General features: G+C 30.3%; 3 protein-coding genes across 6 annotated transcripts; 2 read left to right on the top strand and 1 right to left on the bottom strand.

Annotated features, from left to right (window-relative positions):
- Positions 1-294: 294 nt before the first annotated feature.
- On the top strand, positions 295-1,314 carry dUTPase (Deoxyuridine triphosphatase). The gene is made up of 3 exons (XM_035084439.1): positions 295-585; positions 701-862; positions 943-1,314. The coding sequence occupies exons 1-3, from the start codon at positions 482-484 to the stop codon at positions 1,115-1,117; spliced, it is 441 nt and encodes a 146-aa protein (XP_034940330.1). The 5' UTR covers positions 295-481; the 3' UTR covers positions 1,118-1,314.
- Positions 1,315-1,512: 198 nt separating this feature from the next.
- tun (tungus) lies at positions 1,513-3,720 on the top strand. Its single transcript, XM_035084438.1, has 4 exons — positions 1,513-1,923; positions 2,511-2,664; positions 2,751-3,021; positions 3,223-3,720. The coding sequence occupies exons 1-4, from the start codon at positions 1,832-1,834 to the stop codon at positions 3,375-3,377; spliced, it is 672 nt and encodes a 223-aa protein (XP_034940329.1). The 5' UTR covers positions 1,513-1,831; the 3' UTR covers positions 3,378-3,720.
- A 1,482-nt stretch (positions 3,721-5,202) lies between these two features.
- Positions 5,203-15,574, bottom strand: pwn (pawn). 4 transcript variants are annotated; one of them, XM_035084382.1, is made up of 12 exons: positions 15,454-15,573; positions 14,739-15,336; positions 10,750-11,065; positions 10,264-10,563; positions 8,722-9,695; positions 7,917-8,534; positions 7,679-7,806; positions 7,056-7,543; positions 6,740-6,865; positions 6,408-6,591; positions 6,075-6,317; positions 5,204-5,974 (listed from the first exon to the last, which is right to left on the bottom strand). In XM_035084382.1, the coding sequence occupies exons 2-12, from the start codon at positions 14,839-14,841 to the stop codon at positions 5,861-5,863; spliced, it is 3,594 nt and encodes a 1,197-aa protein (XP_034940273.1). In that variant the 5' UTR covers positions 14,842-15,336; positions 15,454-15,573; the 3' UTR covers positions 5,204-5,860. The 4 variants fall into 4 exon arrangements, with proteins under 4 accessions (XP_034940275.1, XP_034940273.1, XP_034940272.1 ...); XM_035084384.1 differs by lacking the exons at positions 14,739-15,336; positions 15,454-15,573 and adding an exon at positions 14,473-14,637 and having other exon boundaries at positions 5,203-5,974; XM_035084381.1 differs by having other exon boundaries at positions 14,739-15,574.
- Between the last annotated feature and the right edge of the window lie 201 nt (positions 15,575-15,775).

Here is a 15,775-nt window from a genome sequence, read left to right as displayed (position 1 = left end):
CGACACCTGTTAAATAATAATATTTAATTTAATTAATTTCAAATTTCGCGCTAGTAAAATAAAAACCTAACATTTTTTACAGTAACAACAAAATATTATTTATTTGTAAACATAATTCATAAAACAATTTTAATACAAAGTATTATTCTTGAATATTAATAATATAAATATTATTTAATCGTTATTATATTTTTCTTTGGTGTATTTAACTTGTCGGGTTAGGTTAGAACTCGGTAATAATTATTATTTATTTATTACAAAAGTTTACTGTTTCAATTACTTATTAAATTTTTTTATTCCACTAATTTCATTATAAATATTTGATTTTATATTAATTAAATACTAATTAATATTTGTTACTTATTAGATGAGTTGGTAGATTTGTACAGTTTGTGCTGATGTTTACCGGTAAAATCCCGCTTATTTTCTGGCAGTTGCTTCTAGTTTATTCGTCTGAAATTTCATTAAAAAGTTCTTCAAAATGCCGTCAAATACTCAATGTTCATTAAAGTTTGCTAAACTCAGTGATAAAGCTTTTCCTCCTATTAAAGGATCAAATCTAGCTGCTGGATATGATCTTCGAAGGTACAATCATTTATAAAGCTATCTTTTGTATTAAGCATACATGACATAGATTTCCATAATTACAATACATGTACTTTCATTTGTCTCTATAATGACTTAAAAATGTACTTCGCAGTGCCTACGATTATGTTATTCCAGCCCAAGGAAAAGAATTGGTAAAAACTGATATTCAAATAGTAGTTCCTGAAGGTACTTATGGACGAATAGCTCCAAGATCTGGGTTAGCATGGAAAAACTTCTTAAACGTTGGTGCTGGAGTTATTGATGCTGATTACAGGTAATAAAACAATCCAAAATAATTAAAAAAAATTGTCATAGATATTTAATGTTTTTAACTGAATTATTTTTCATTTTTAGAGGTAATGTGGGAGTAGTACTTTTTAATCATAGTAACACAGATTTTAAAGTGTCTGCTGGTGATCGCATTGCACAGTTAATTTGTGAGAAAATCGAATATCCTGAATTAAAGGAACTTTCAACACTAGATGAGACCGCCAGAGGGGATGGAGGATTCGGTTCTACTGGAGTGTGATTATTAAAAATCAAAAATACAGGTGTTGTAATACATCATAATTTAATTTTACTATTTTCAGTACTTTCATGTATCATGTATATCTTAAGAATGATCTTTTTTATTATTACCTTATCTTTTATTCATTTGATATAAATTTGTCAACTACCTCGTATGTAAACAAAAAAAGATAAGTTAATTTTTGCAAATAATAAAAATAAATAATAAAATGTCTCTAATATGTGAAATTTAATAAATGGATAAAAACGATGTATTTATTATTTTATCACTGAATAAAAGAGGAAATTATTGAACATATAATAAAGCAAAACATTGTTTATTTATCAAGTATATAGGAGACGCATGCGTGTATTAAAATTGTCCTAGAAATACGAGTAGATAGAGGTGAACGAGTGTCGTCGAACGACGTGGTGTGAGGTGAGAGGTGGTCACTAGAAGTCTCGCGACTGCTCACAGTGGCCAGTAGCTAAACAATGTTCCGCATGGTTAGTTGCGTATGTGGTTGATCATCGTCGTCGTATAAATACGTTAGAACGAATGATTATTTTCAAAGTGGGGTGAAGATAAAATTATGAGAAGTGGGGGGACAAGTTAACGGGGTAATCATTGTGTAAAGCAGTAAGATTGGTTGAGACGCGTTGAAAAGGCACTTTGAATAACTTATAATTTGCGAGGACTCCAAAACGAGTCTCGCTCGAGAGTTGTAAACAAAGGATGGCTGGTGAACCTCGTGTCGCTGGAAATGCAAAACCGCTAGTGCCGCTTTTTACAAAAGCCGCAGATTGTGTGTATACGAGCTGTTACTGGTAAGACAAATGAAATAAAAAGCATGATTTAAACATTTCAATATTTACTTAGTGTATATTAATCATAAATGCACTTTCATATAGTTGTATTGATGCAATATATTGAGATTACACTGTAGATACTGCGGCAGATCCCGCGTTGGATCGATACGTTGCAGTGAAACGAGCGCAACTACAGAAAAATAAAGAGCATTTCCGCCATTTTTTTCTATATATCGGACTAAACCAATCATAAACATGCGTTATTGTATTTTTCGAAAATCCCGGGTTTTTTTCTAAACTTTGATTGGCCCATCAGTCCCCTCTTTAAATGACTTTTTTGACAGCGCGAATTTACAATTTTTGTTATCATCAATTAATACATGTGTGATATCGCGCACGACATTGTTATAATCACCTGCACGCAAACCTCATTTATTATTATCAAAGCTTATACATTGAATATATTAACTTGTTTAAAGTAGAACATGCAGGAGTACTCTTTACGACGAATAAAAAAAATAAATAATCTATTAAATCGATTGTTGTATACAACATGAGTATGAATATTTAATTTTTTATATCAAAGTTTCCTTTTGTTTTCACAGCGAAGAAAATGTATGGAAATTGTGTCAGGATATTTCAACAAGACATACATCTGAACTACAGCATTGCTACGTAGTTTTTATAAGTAATTCTAATCGAAGTGTACCCCTTTGGCGTCAGCGAGAGGGAAAAGGAGACGATAAAGTTATTGTTTGGGTACGTCCTTTCTTTTTATAATCTATTTTATATCATTTTCACTCAGATAACTCTAATAAATAATTAATAATCAATTTTTTATATAGGATTATCATGCAATTTTAATTTATGCACCCGACGAGCGAGCTGTAGTGTACGATTTAGAAAGTGCTTTACCATTCCCTACATATTTTTGGAAATATGCTACTGAAACCTTTAGGACAGATGAAGCCTTGCGTCCCGAATATCACAGAAGATTTAGACTTATACCAGCTGCTACTTATTTACAACACTTTGCTTCAGATCGTGCTCACATGAAACGCGAAGATGGAACTTGGATTAAAACACCACCAGATTATCCACCCATTTGTACACCAAGTATTGTCGATTTTTTTTAATATTCATTTATTGATTTTTTTTAATTATAAGTATTTCTTTTAATAAAATTTTAAATATCGTATAAATTAATTAATATAACATTAAAAAATTCTTTACTTAAAGAAGTGTGAAATTAATATTTTTTTTACAAGATGAAAGAATAAGAAATGATTAAATTAATTATTGTATTTAATATTTTAGCTTGCAAGGATAATCTGGACTCATTTATCAGCATGGAATCTGGAACAGGTTTTGGAACAGTAATGAGTTTAAAACAATTAATTAACAAATTTTACAGACCTAGTGTCAATCCAACGTCTTCTCCAGCACCTCAGTCTCAAGCGACAACAAATTAAAAAAATTTTCTAATCAACAATATATTTATATTATTGCTCTTTGTTCCTTTTTGGAACATCATTTCACTCATTCGCTTGATCTAGTATGTTCAGATGTTATAAGTATGGCCTATGGCTTTTAATAGTCGGAAAATAAATCAAGTTAAGCAATCTTGAATTTTAAATTATCAAGTGTGCATCTGATTATCTACAGATATATTCACTTGAAGTGGAATGAATATGGAGTGAAATTGAGCCAATACTTATTCGTCTTCAAAACAAATGTTTTTTCGATCACCATATCCATACAATCTCTATGAAACATATTTACTCTTTTTCTATAAAACACTTTTTATGAAAGAAATCATCCTTTTTACCCTTATTTCCTATTAAATAATAAAGGAAACTTATAAGTCGCCTTCTTATAAGTGTTCTTGTTCTCAACAAATGAAGAATCACCGCAATGTATACTTGTTTGTCACGACTATTAACACTGTGTCAACGGTTTTTTATAATCATCATATCGAAGACTGATGTTATTCACAAACAATTGGTAAATGTGCGCTTAATAATTGATGCGGCAAGAATTAAAGAGAAATTACTTGATAAAGGATAAAATCATTAGAAAAATAAAAAAAAATTACATACATGCAATTATAAACTTTTTGCAAAATGATTACAGTGATTGTAATAATTCTTGTGATACTTACACTCTATCTACTTAAATGAATAATTTTATCAACTATTGCATTAAGAAATTAAAAAAAAATTCATTATCAAAATATTAAATAAGTTTTTTAATTACTTTATCTATTTATTGTTCAATAAAAAAAAATAATTTCTTGGGCTTTGAAGTTGTTAAATGTAGACAAATTTTTTGGAAAAATTTTTATTAACGTATCTGTTTTTGGTACAGTTTTTAAATTTTCTCAACAACGAATTCTATCAATACTTTACTTATTTTTATATTCAAGATTTATTGTAAAGTATTTAGCATTCAATTCATCATTTTTTTTAGTCAAACTACGTTTTTGTGTTAATTGCGGAAGCGTAACTGTTTAATCTATTATTTTTAAACTTTGAATTGAATTGTTTACTATAATTAACGTAAATTAATAAATTTAATGATAGATAATTAATATTGATAATGAATATTTAATTAAATTTTATCCATTACGTTAAATATTATATTAATAATAATATGTCAGTAATTTATGTCATATCTTCTTTATTATAAAAATTTTTCAAAAAATCTTTGCACATACATAATTTTTTTCCAAGAGAATATTTTTTTTCAACAATAAGAACAATATATAAAACGAACAAGTGACCACAGTAATAAACATTTACAATAAATACCTTCAATTATTTAATAAATATTATATTCTATTTAAATCTAATCGAATTTCTCACTATACAAATCGTCTTTCTAATGATGTACCTATTTACTTGTTCTCGTAAATATTTATCGAATTACAAATGTAATTTTATAATGAATTAAAGAACAATTTTAAAATCGTTTTAACGCAACGAGAAATATAAATTCTCTTTAAAAAAAATTTAGAAAAAATAAATTAATAAAAATTTTCCATATTTCAATTTTGAATCGTTATTTATTAATATTTCAGGCGAGTTTTGCGGAAACAATACTATCGCTTACAACAAAAAATTTTCAACTTGAACATTTTTATAATTATGCATGCCAATTAAACAAAAAAAAAAGAATATACGAGAAATATTCATGAATTATATATATACAATGTTATCTTATAAAGTCTTAATACAATTATAAAGAAAGAAATTCAGATAGATGATAAAAAATATTAATTATTAATAATTAGTTAAACAAGAATTTATATTTGTCGAAGTATGATGATATAATCTTTTTATCCTTGTTAATCTATGAATGCTTATACACAGTGATATCTTATATACAAGTGAAAAAAATGATGATCTGCGTTAAATTTTCAAATGTTTATTGTATTCAACTTGAAAAATTGTGTAATTAAAGAAACAAAATAATATTAATTACATCGATTAAATGTAAACTTCAACTTATTCTTTCATTGCTGTTTGTTTAAAACCTATGTAATACGATGATATTTTTTACATCAAAAATTGATTTTCATCCTACTTTTATTTTTTGTTTAAGTTTTACAAGTTTACGCCGAGTTTGGCCTTCACCTATCATAAAAAAAATACTTTCATTAATTAAAAAATATCTTCAAATATAATCATCATTCATTAATTTATATTTATACTAATTTAATATTTATCATAAATTATAACTAATCAACTAACGAAATTTATAATTTCATTATTTATAAAATAACATTTTCATTTTGAATTAGTTTTTTCCATAAAAACTATCATTGAGCTAGAAAATGCATCAATTTAACTGATGCAATGACTATTATTTATGATTAATAAACCACATTATATAATTAATGTGATTTATATTTTCAGTGCTTCTGTTTCAGTAAGTCATTGCAAACTCTTCAAGTTTACGTTCTGTAGTATGGTGCCATACTATAAGTTGACATTGGGATATTATTTTGTGATAAATGATGAGAATCTCCTTGATCATATTCGACATCATAATAAATGCCACTTTGATTCTAAAACATAACAAATTATTGAATATAGAACATTAAAATTAAAATAGAATGAGTAGGAACTTTTTAATGAGTTTTCTAAAATGATTCATCATAATCTTACCGCTAAAGATGATCTAGACCTCGGTCTAGGCACATGAAAGCCATTGCTTTGAGGGATTAAGTCAGCACGATCTCGATCTTGTAGTTCAGAATCTGAACTGTCAGGATCAAGCTGGCTTCTTTGTCTCGGATGTGGCGGCGCTTGGAGTCTTGGTAATGGAACAGGCGGTAATGTACTATGACAACTCATTGTTGGATATCTAAATCCTGCAGAATTAGACCTTGTCGGACCCATAGGTTCTGTCTAGAAAAAAAAGAATTTTTTAATTATATAAAAATAATAAACCATCAAAAGAAATGCATGTAATAATTTTTCAACTAATAATTAACTCACTGCATATAAATTAGCAGTAGCCATATGCTCAGTTATGTGACCCCATAAATATGGTGGCAGAGCAGAAGGTGGACCCTGCTTCACTGATGCTATAGTTCCGGCAGATCCAACTGCTGAAATTCCTCCTGGCACGTATCCATAAACTGGAGAACCCATTACATTTTGTTCTCTTGACCATCGACGGCTAGAAAATTGTTGAATTTTTTTAGAACAGTCAAATATATTAGTTTAATATAATTAAACAATGAAATTGTTTTCACACGATAAAGCACGTAGAAAATTACACTTACATGGAGGGGAGGGGTAATAAATATTAAATAATGGTTAATTACCTCCACATCACGAGACAAACTACAGTGAGAATAATAATTATTAGAGCAGCAACAGAAGCACCAATAGCTACACCTAAAACTTCGCCGTCAATTTCACATTGCGCCCCGTAATTATTACCAGTACAACTAAACAAAAATCATTTTAATTAATTTAATTTAATTAATTCAACATTACTGTAGTTAACTGCTTATTCTTTTAAATAGTATAATATAGTGTTTATTTATAATTTATGTTTCATAAAATGAATGATTCATTGTATTCTGATTTAATTTTTTTTATGTGAATTACATATATTTTCAAAAAAATCAAACTCACGAGCATTGCATTGCATTGCCTTGATAAGAGCAACTTCCACGATTATTACAATGTGATGATGCACATGAAATGCATGTCCTGCCAGCAAGGAGGGGATCATCTTTATGAGGATCTTTAAGACCTGGTTTACAGTGACAAGTAAAACCACCCCAATTATTTGTACAAATAGCAGAAGAGTTACAATCATTCAATTCTGATGATGCACATTCATCTAAATCTTGAAGACTGGAAATAGATCCAACTGGAGTATCAACAAAAACAGCACTATTTCCAATATTATTATTTCTTCTGTGTATAACACCAAGTAAATGCCTCTGAAGCTCTCCAGCTAAAGAAGGTCTCGCGGTTCGAGACTCGTGAGTTAATTTTAGTGTTGCATTTACAAAAACGCCACCTTGGCCTTTACTAACGTCACCTTGATAGACGCTATTAATTAAAGAGCCCATGTACTCATCAGAAAACGGTGTCATTGACATAGCAGACTCAATCTAAAATTGAATAAAAAATGAAATAAATATTTTAATATTCGCTGTAAAATTTATGATTAATAAAGATTTAGTTATTATCCGTAGTACCAGATAAAGCTCATATTATCAACTATTATTATAATTTTTAACACTTACGGCTTTGTTTGATTCATAAGCAATAGTTTGATACGCTTCAGATTCTCTATCAGCTAGATCATGACTCCAAGTAACTTTCCAGTCATAAATTCTATCAATTCTAATAGAAACTACGATACTAACAACCTCTGTAAATAAATAAAAAAGAAATCAAAATAAGAATAAAGTTCTGTTATTGCGTGACTCATGAAATGTATGTAAAGACTCATTTGTTATTGTTCATGAAGTAATTACTAACTTTTACATGGCAACGAATGAACCAATCGTGCATATCCAGGTTTACAATGACATGCGGATACTCCTTGGATAGTAGCACAAGCTTCATGCTGACTTGCATCACAAGTGCTTAAATCACCAACAATGCAAGTATCGATCCTAACAGGTGGTTGTGTAGGTCTTCGATGAAACGTCGGTCGTCTGGGCAATCCATTAGGTCTCGAAGTAATTGAACTAGTATCCACTTGAGGGACTGCATATCCCGTACCAATTATTGGTCCTTGTATTCGTGTAGGTTGAATGTGAGTTTTGGTGGCAACAATGTTTTCATCAGAATTATCAAATAAGTTCAAGTACGTTCTCTTGCCATCAATACTAACAAATCCTTGCCCTTCAACAGCTGATGTTAAGATAACGTCATGACCACCTGTAGGATTTACAGATACTCGGACACTCTCACCAGATGCACCACCGGGTCCTTGAATAGCAGAAACAGTTACATCAAAGATATCTCCAAGTGGAGGATGTCTTGGAGGTGCATAAGGCCTCTGAGTTACTAATCCTGGTGCTTTAGTATAATCTAAAGTATCATCTAATACAATTCCCGGTCTCGGACGATAATTGTAGTGATTTATCGAAGCTATAATAAAAGGAAAAAGATAATAATATATTGGTATAATAGAAATCAATAATGAAATACTATAAAATTTAATTAAATTTTTAGCTACTTAAGTAATTGCGAAATTGGATTAGAAAGTAAAAAAAGAAACTAAAGCAGTAATAAAAGCACTTCTGTAATAAAACTATTTAAATTTATTATTAATTACCAGGATTTTTATAAAATGTGGTAGATGTAGGATGCTGAGTCATAGTTTCAAAAAGACCAGACGACTTAGAAGTTGTTGAGGTTGGTAAGCCTTCTGTCGGAGTAGATATATGATAATTTCCACTGTAACTTGACTCTGATGCTTTGCTTGGTTCAATTATAGTCATTGTGTCACTAATTACCGGAGACAATTTATTGGAAGCTTCTGAGTTATTCTCAAGGGGCACAATCGCAGGTTGAACCTCAATTATGGTTTTTGTCGGTTCAATAACTTGAATAGAAGAACTCGTTTCAATCTTTAAAGTTGTTCGCATAATATTACGCGTAGTAGATTCTATTTCTGCTGATTTGGTTTCTGAACTTGCTTCCTGAGGAGTCAGACTCGATTTAGATGATTCATGACTATCAGAAGGTGCAACCGGTTTGATAGAATGCTCCGGTTGAGTTGGTATGGGAATTGGCTGAACGTCTGATCCTAAGACCAAAGTATTCTCGGACATTATTTGATTTTGTTTTAAGGGTGGTTGATATTTCAACGGCTTTTTTGTTGCTGTTTCTTCTGGAGTTTGTTCAGGGCTTGTTAAGTTTTCATTCGATTGATCAGTTGATGTACTGACTTGTGTAGGCTTGTTATCATTCTTGTTTTCATTTTTATTAAAGTTATCCATTTCATGAGATGGTAAAGGTTTATATGGCGGAATAGGTCGTCTGTTGGAAGGTCGATAAGGTCTATTCCAAGGTCGATTTACCGGTGCACCTGCCTCTGTAACCGAAACTCCATTTATGTAAGGTTTAGGAGGTGTCGGTCGCTCTTGAATTGGGGGCAGTTGATTGATTGATGGTTTTTCTGGTGCAGGCGGTTTATCGAAAGGATACGGCTGCTCTGGGAGGGGAGGAGGATTCATTTCAGGTGTATCGAAGTCCGGTGGTAATGGTGGTAGATCGGAGATTCTTGGCGGACCTCTATTATTAATCCTAAAAAATAAGTTAATAGTTATATAATTTTCTTTTAGATGATATGATTTTAATTTATATGATTTACGATAATAGTAATCGTTTATCAATCTTTAATATGTAAAATTTTTTAATGTATTTAAAAATTAAATAGAGTAAAACGTAAAAGTTAAAATTTTTTTTATTATCATTTCTGTTAATTTTTTCAAATTTAATATTATTTACAGTTAAACTAACAAGGGGACTTATTTACTCAAGCATTAAAATTCTTTTTAAGTTACTGAAGAAGTGACAAAAGTTTATAATTTTATATAATCTACTGAATCGGGTGGTCTCACTTTCTAATTTTTTTAATTTCCGTATTATTAAACTCGAGTATAGTACCCTTAATTCTTTAAGCTTCTTTTAAAGTTTCTATCTCAAATTTACTGAAGGAAACACTATCTTCATTAGCATGAAATGCAATAAAATATAATGAATTTAATATAAAGATATTCAAGTTATGTTTATATCTTAGTTCATTATTTTCAGATCATTAAAATTAGTTCCGTTAGTAACTGAATAATATATTCATATGGATATCGCATACCTCGTAGCTTGTACAGGCTTGTGGGGTCGAATAGTGTTGGCTGCAACATTGACATTGCCATTAAGTAATTTAACAATTCCAGTTATAATGTCCTGGATATCAGGGTTTGCTTGACGATTCCCTACTGTCGCAGTTTGCATATTAGAAGGTAAAGCTCTCTCACTATAAATCCTCGGTACTTCTTGACGTCCTTGTCGTTGTTGGTTTGATCCAGTGGGATAAAGGGGCTCCGACAAGGTCAGTCCTTGCGGAGCCCCCTGCCCTTCCCCCGACTGCTCTATTTCACTTGTTGATTTGACACTTTAAAAATTAATTATATTAATTATTATATTATTTTCTCTTATGATTTATCAAGAATGTAAATATTTAACCTAAAAAATAACTGATTATCAATGAAAATTTTGTCTAAAAATAATTTCAAAATTGTCATAAAGAATAAGAAGTATCATTAATTTTAGAAAACTATGATGAAAATACTTTTCGTACTTTAAATATTCAGCTGGCTTAACTTCAATATTATTTCCATCAATATCATCGACATGTTTAGATGCCGTAGCGACAGCATCTAACCCACTATGAAGACTAGTAAACTTTAAAGAATCAGTATCTATCTTGTCAAGTCTCTCAACACTTCGAGAGCTTTGAAGTTGTAAGGTTGGATGAGTAGTTTCGAACTCACTCATCGATTTATCGTTTTTTTCTTTGGACCAAGTTTTATCAAGATGAAAAGAACTAGCACTTAGAATTACGTCATCAGATAATGATTTGGATGATGTTGGTGTATTCCGTATTGCAGAAACCTCTGAAAACAAATCAATCGACAGTAAATATAAATGATTTCATTTATCGTAAAAAATGTAGTTAATAATGTAGCTGACTACGAAATAAAATTGCAAAAAGTATTTTTGAGTTTATAAGAAATGAGTCGAAAATGACAATCATTTATGGCACTTTGCCAAGGGGCATACGACATCCGATCAATGTTGGAGCGAATCAACGGTACTCTGAGAGCTTGACATTCTAGTGACTGTCTTCCATCTCTTTTCCTCTTTATTTCTTTCAGACTCTTCGTTTCTACCTTTCTCAGAGTCAAAATCTTGATTTACACGTTTCCTCTTACGTTCAAGTACACGAGATCATTGCCCTCGCAAGCTTGACATCGCAAGAAATATGAAAAAATTCTTGTATATCCTTAGTTTTATTGGATTTAATTTGTATCAATTTTGTAATAGAAACCAAAGCCAAGGCATTAGGAAATTATTGCTTTATGAATTCAAGAGAAATAACATGCCTCTTACTCTATTGATTTTTCTTTTTAATATTTTATGCCAAATTCAGTAACTTAAAAAACAATTCAATTAATCGTGATAATAATAAAGTTAATTATTCTATAAAAAATCTTATTCAAAAATAATATTATTTAATTATTATAATTATTGATAATTATAGTATTTTGGAATGTGATACCAACAATAATAACTGAAAAAATTGTAATGATTATTTGTATGAAATATTACATTAAATTTTTGTTGATGAGTCGAGATGACTCATAAATGATAATATCATGAAAGTCGAATATAATTATCCGAGTGTACATGACTGTAATTTTGATATAACAAAGCCTTATAAATGCAACTGAGTAAAAACTAGGTGGAGAAAAAAATAGAGAATGGATTAGTGAATAATGCAGAGGACTAACGGTTACAGAAACTAGAATGTAATGTACTTATGTCGTGGAGAACAAACGTATGTAATGTCAAATGCGACTTTACTAACGGACTTGTTTCAGGGAGGAGGCTCAGGCACGTTTTTCTCGTTTTCAATTTTTCACATCAACATTTTATTGTGTATTATTTAGCTACTTTAAAAGCATCGTAAATATCAGCACGTCAAATATAATTAAACTCTTCTCAATACATTATCATTATAATTGTTCGTGTCACATACAGATGAAAAGCTTCTGTCATAGCTTAAGGAAGACATGAGTGTCGTGAGAATGTAGGTGAGTGGTTCTACTCACTAGACTTGAGGATCAGAATGCTGGTTTATATCTGTCTAAAGCCTATTCACAGTGAAGAGAGAAACTCTTTACTTGTGGTTAACAGATTTTATTTTGTTCTAATAAATTGCAAATAAACCACCGTACACATCTTGTAGTCGAGGTATTTACATTTACATTTTTATCTTATTAGTAATTAAAATAATATTTTGTAGGAAAAATTCATTTGAGAAATTTTTTTTTCAAATATCTTCATTATTTCTTAATGTTCAAAATTCCTATCCCTGTATGACTGTTGCATTTCATTTTATCTATCGAAATCAATTAGTAGCCAGTTATTAGAATATTATTATTTTTAGATATTTTATTTGTTGAAATATATCGTCTGTTAAATATTTTAGATGATATGTTGGCTCATAAATATTGTGTAATAACTTCAAGCGTATTTACTTTAAGTTAATTTATTGTATTTGAGGTATCTTGTAAAATGTGTATATTATACTTTTCAATTTTTAAAGTTCTTCGGTAAATTTTAATGTAAGGGTATTCTTACTCTATTAGAACCTTAATATAAATAAAACAGTGAATATTAGTGGGAAAGTAGTTTGATAAGATGGTTTACTACATATTTACGCGATGTGATTGATGATCAATTACTTTATGACCTTTCTCAGCCTCTCAGACATATATTACATCTCTTAGGTTATAGCTAGTGCGTCACTTATGCGCAATACATGAGTGTAGCCCGGTTCTCCAGGCGGTAACGGCAGACTTAACGGTACCCCATCATTCCAGCCCAATATTTATTCTTTTCACTAAACTTACGAGCTTGTGCGTTTTATAACTCATTATTTTATTCATTATCACTTTTCAACCGACTCTATCATTAGAATAAAAATTTTTCCATATATTTGCCGATGCATTACTCGAATTATTTTTCATTATTTCAATCAATGTTAGTGGATAATTAACATGTAAGATAAAGTAGATCATTAACAATGAAATTACTGTAGTAAACTGACTTGGTCATTTAGATGTATGTTAAAAACATTCCCCATTTTAATTTTGAAATTGTGTTCAGTTTGTCACAATTTTGCGACACTTTCACGTCTAATGCGGCAAAGCGAAAGTAGAATGACGAAACCTTGCGTGTACCGGATGTGTCTGTTATTTTTTCTTTGCATATTAGTAATCTTTAAATATTTTTTTCTTTTTTAACTTTTTTGACAGAAGAAAATCTGGTAATACTTATTCAGAACGCATTTTTGAACCCATATTCTGACAAAACGTGAGTGTACTCAACAAGAAACACTTAAAAAAAAGGTAAAATACAATAATAAAATGCAATCTTCACTGGCTAGTGTTGCTTATTTAATACCAAATAATAATAGCTCTCAAAATCTTTATAATTATTTAATATTAAATAAATAATTATAAGAGTATAATTTCTATTGTTATCATATTTAAATAAAAATAAAAAGTCTGGTTACAAGTTAATTTTTTAATTTGATAAGTTATAAAAAATCACATCACCATCATTGATGTTTTTTTTTAAAAAGAAATTTAAGTAATTTAGATCAGTTAATAGCTTAATATGTTGGCAGTAAACAAAACATTAAAACTCTTTCTCTTGACGACAAACATATTAGTTAAATCGGTGCAATCTCTATTTAATCAGCAACAAACTACGGTACTTTAACTACCGCTCTCATTGCATTACATTTTACGAGCCACCAATTTACATTTCATCGTTCTCACGATTATATTCTTAAGTATTGTACTATCTTTAACAAATCAATAGAAGCTTTTATCCGTTAATTTCTCCACTTTTTTGCTCGCTTTTCATTTTGTGCTACAAATGTGTGATAACATGTAGTCCATACATGAGTATGAGATTGCATGGTACACTTGAGTGCGGGCTCTGCATCATAATTCATCCATTAAGGAAAAGAAAACCGGATCGGACAATTCTAAATACTCATCACAAAACAAATCCACTTGTCACGCAAAATTTCTTAGCTTTCTCAATTTCTTTTTTTCTTTCTTTTTTCTTAAATCCTTTTTTTTCTAAAACTTTATAAATTTTTTTCCTTCCTACTAATAATCCTTTGTCCTTGACGATCCACAAAAAGTCAAGCTTTCACCTTCAATACCATATCAGTAACAATAAAAATGAATGATTAAAAATTCAACAAAAACTTTCCACTGACGTCAATGGGTAGTTCCAGTACTTTTCATAGAAAGTGTTTATTTTACGTCACTATTAAAACCACAAAAGCAGTCGTAAACTTCACAGTAAAGTATACTTCTTCTGAGGTAAACTGTAAGAAATGTGGGCCGAAGTAGAGAAACGGCAATTTATATATTGTGTTAGAACGTTTCAATGGAAGAAATAAATATCAATACCTTAGCGAAATGCTTAAGCAATGAGATCACTAAATAAAGTCATCAATAATAGTAGTAAACGATAACTTACCCATAATTTGGAGACCTACAAGTAAGAAAATAAATCCTATTGACACACTTTGGTTTGCCATTTTCCGGTTTGAATCTCTCGAATACGGCCACAATTGCACCATTGTTCTCCAATCACTTGAAGAATCCAAAAGATACCCTGTGTACCATCAAGAGTCCCGTTCAAAAATTTGCAAGATACACTTCAGTGATAATCTATCCAACCGCCGCCATCTTCATTCCTAGTGAGCATCAGCGTCGATCGACTTCTTCACAGTGGTCACAAACATGAAAAAATAGTCCAGACTGTTTCAGCAATCGCCACATTTTTATTTAAAATTTAATTCTACCAATTTAACGTTTCTTTTTTGCCGGTTATCACTTGGCGGAGTAATCAAAAGTCTTTTGCCACTTCTTCAGTCTCTTGGACCGAATGACCTAGTTATATTAAAACTCTTGAATCATGTGGTCTAGTTGACCTTCAATATAGCCTGATTTGAATCCGAAAAATTTCATTCAAATTCACTCCGTAATTACACTTGACACTACAAAATTCAATTTATGTTGCATTTAGAATGTTCTTCTAGAATTCCATGGATTATTCTTGTAGCATAATTAAACTTAAAAAGATAAAAAAGCTAACATTAGTTTCACTGAATAATCATTTTTAAGACTGTAAATAAAACTATTTAAGACCAAGATGATTGAAGAAAGTAGAGAATAATTTGCAAATATACTTATAGAAGTAGGAAATGATATTCTTAACACGCTTGAGTTCGCGTTAACGTCGCGGTCGTTCACTTTGTACTGGCTGATGGCCACAGGCATCCACAGAAGGACGAGGCAAACACAGCTTCTCCCACTAAGGCCCACAAAGCAATGGCTGGGTCTGTGCTATAGTGAGGAAAAGCAACACCATGGTCTACTACAAAGCAGGTAAAAAATGAAATGTATGATCAAACTTGATGCTCTTGTCTAATAGTATTCACCAGCTGCAAACTCTTTTATGACGTTTTTTAGCTGTCAGCTTGATCTGTTCTTTACAGCTTAAACATCTTA

The sequence above is a fragment of the Chelonus insularis genome, unplaced genomic scaffold, assembly GCF_013357705.1.
Source record: "Chelonus insularis isolate UGA/USDA-ARS -01 unplaced genomic scaffold, ASM1335770v1 contig_38_pilon, whole genome shotgun sequence".
NCBI lineage: Eukaryota > Metazoa > Arthropoda > Insecta > Hymenoptera > Braconidae > Chelonus > Chelonus insularis.
This window is presented reverse-complemented; position numbering and strand designations above follow the sequence as displayed.

Excerpts from the sequence above, each read along its gene's own strand:
- dUTPase (XM_035084439.1), top strand. The coding sequence starts at position 482 with ATGCCGTCAAATACTCAATGTTCATTAAAGTTTGCTAAACTCAGTGAT. Across the intron at positions 586-700 it reads GCTGGATATGATCTTCGAAG|TGCCTACGATTATGTTATTC; the intron begins GTACAATCATTT and ends TGTACTTCGCAG. Across the intron at positions 863-942 it reads GTTATTGATGCTGATTACAG|AGGTAATGTGGGAGTAGTAC; the intron begins GTAATAAAACAA and ends TTTCATTTTTAG.
- tun (XM_035084438.1), top strand. The coding sequence starts at position 1,832 with ATGGCTGGTGAACCTCGTGTCGCTGGAAATGCAAAACCGCTAGTGCCG. Across the intron at positions 2,665-2,750 it reads ACGATAAAGTTATTGTTTGG|GATTATCATGCAATTTTAAT; the intron begins GTACGTCCTTTC and ends TTTTTTATATAG. Across the intron at positions 3,022-3,222 it reads TCCACCCATTTGTACACCAA|CTTGCAAGGATAATCTGGAC; the intron begins GTATTGTCGATT and ends TTAATATTTTAG.
- pwn (XM_035084381.1), bottom strand. The coding sequence starts at position 14,841 with ATGGTGCAATTGTGGCCGTATTCGAGAGATTCAAACCGGAAAATGGCA. Across the intron at positions 10,564-10,749 it reads AAGCCAGCTGAATATTTAAA|TGTCAAATCAACAAGTGAAA; the intron begins GTACGAAAAGTA and ends TAATTTTTAAAG. Across the intron at positions 7,544-7,678 it reads CTTATGAATCAAACAAAGCC|ATTGAGTCTGCTATGTCAAT; the intron begins GTAAGTGTTAAA and ends ATTCAATTTTAG.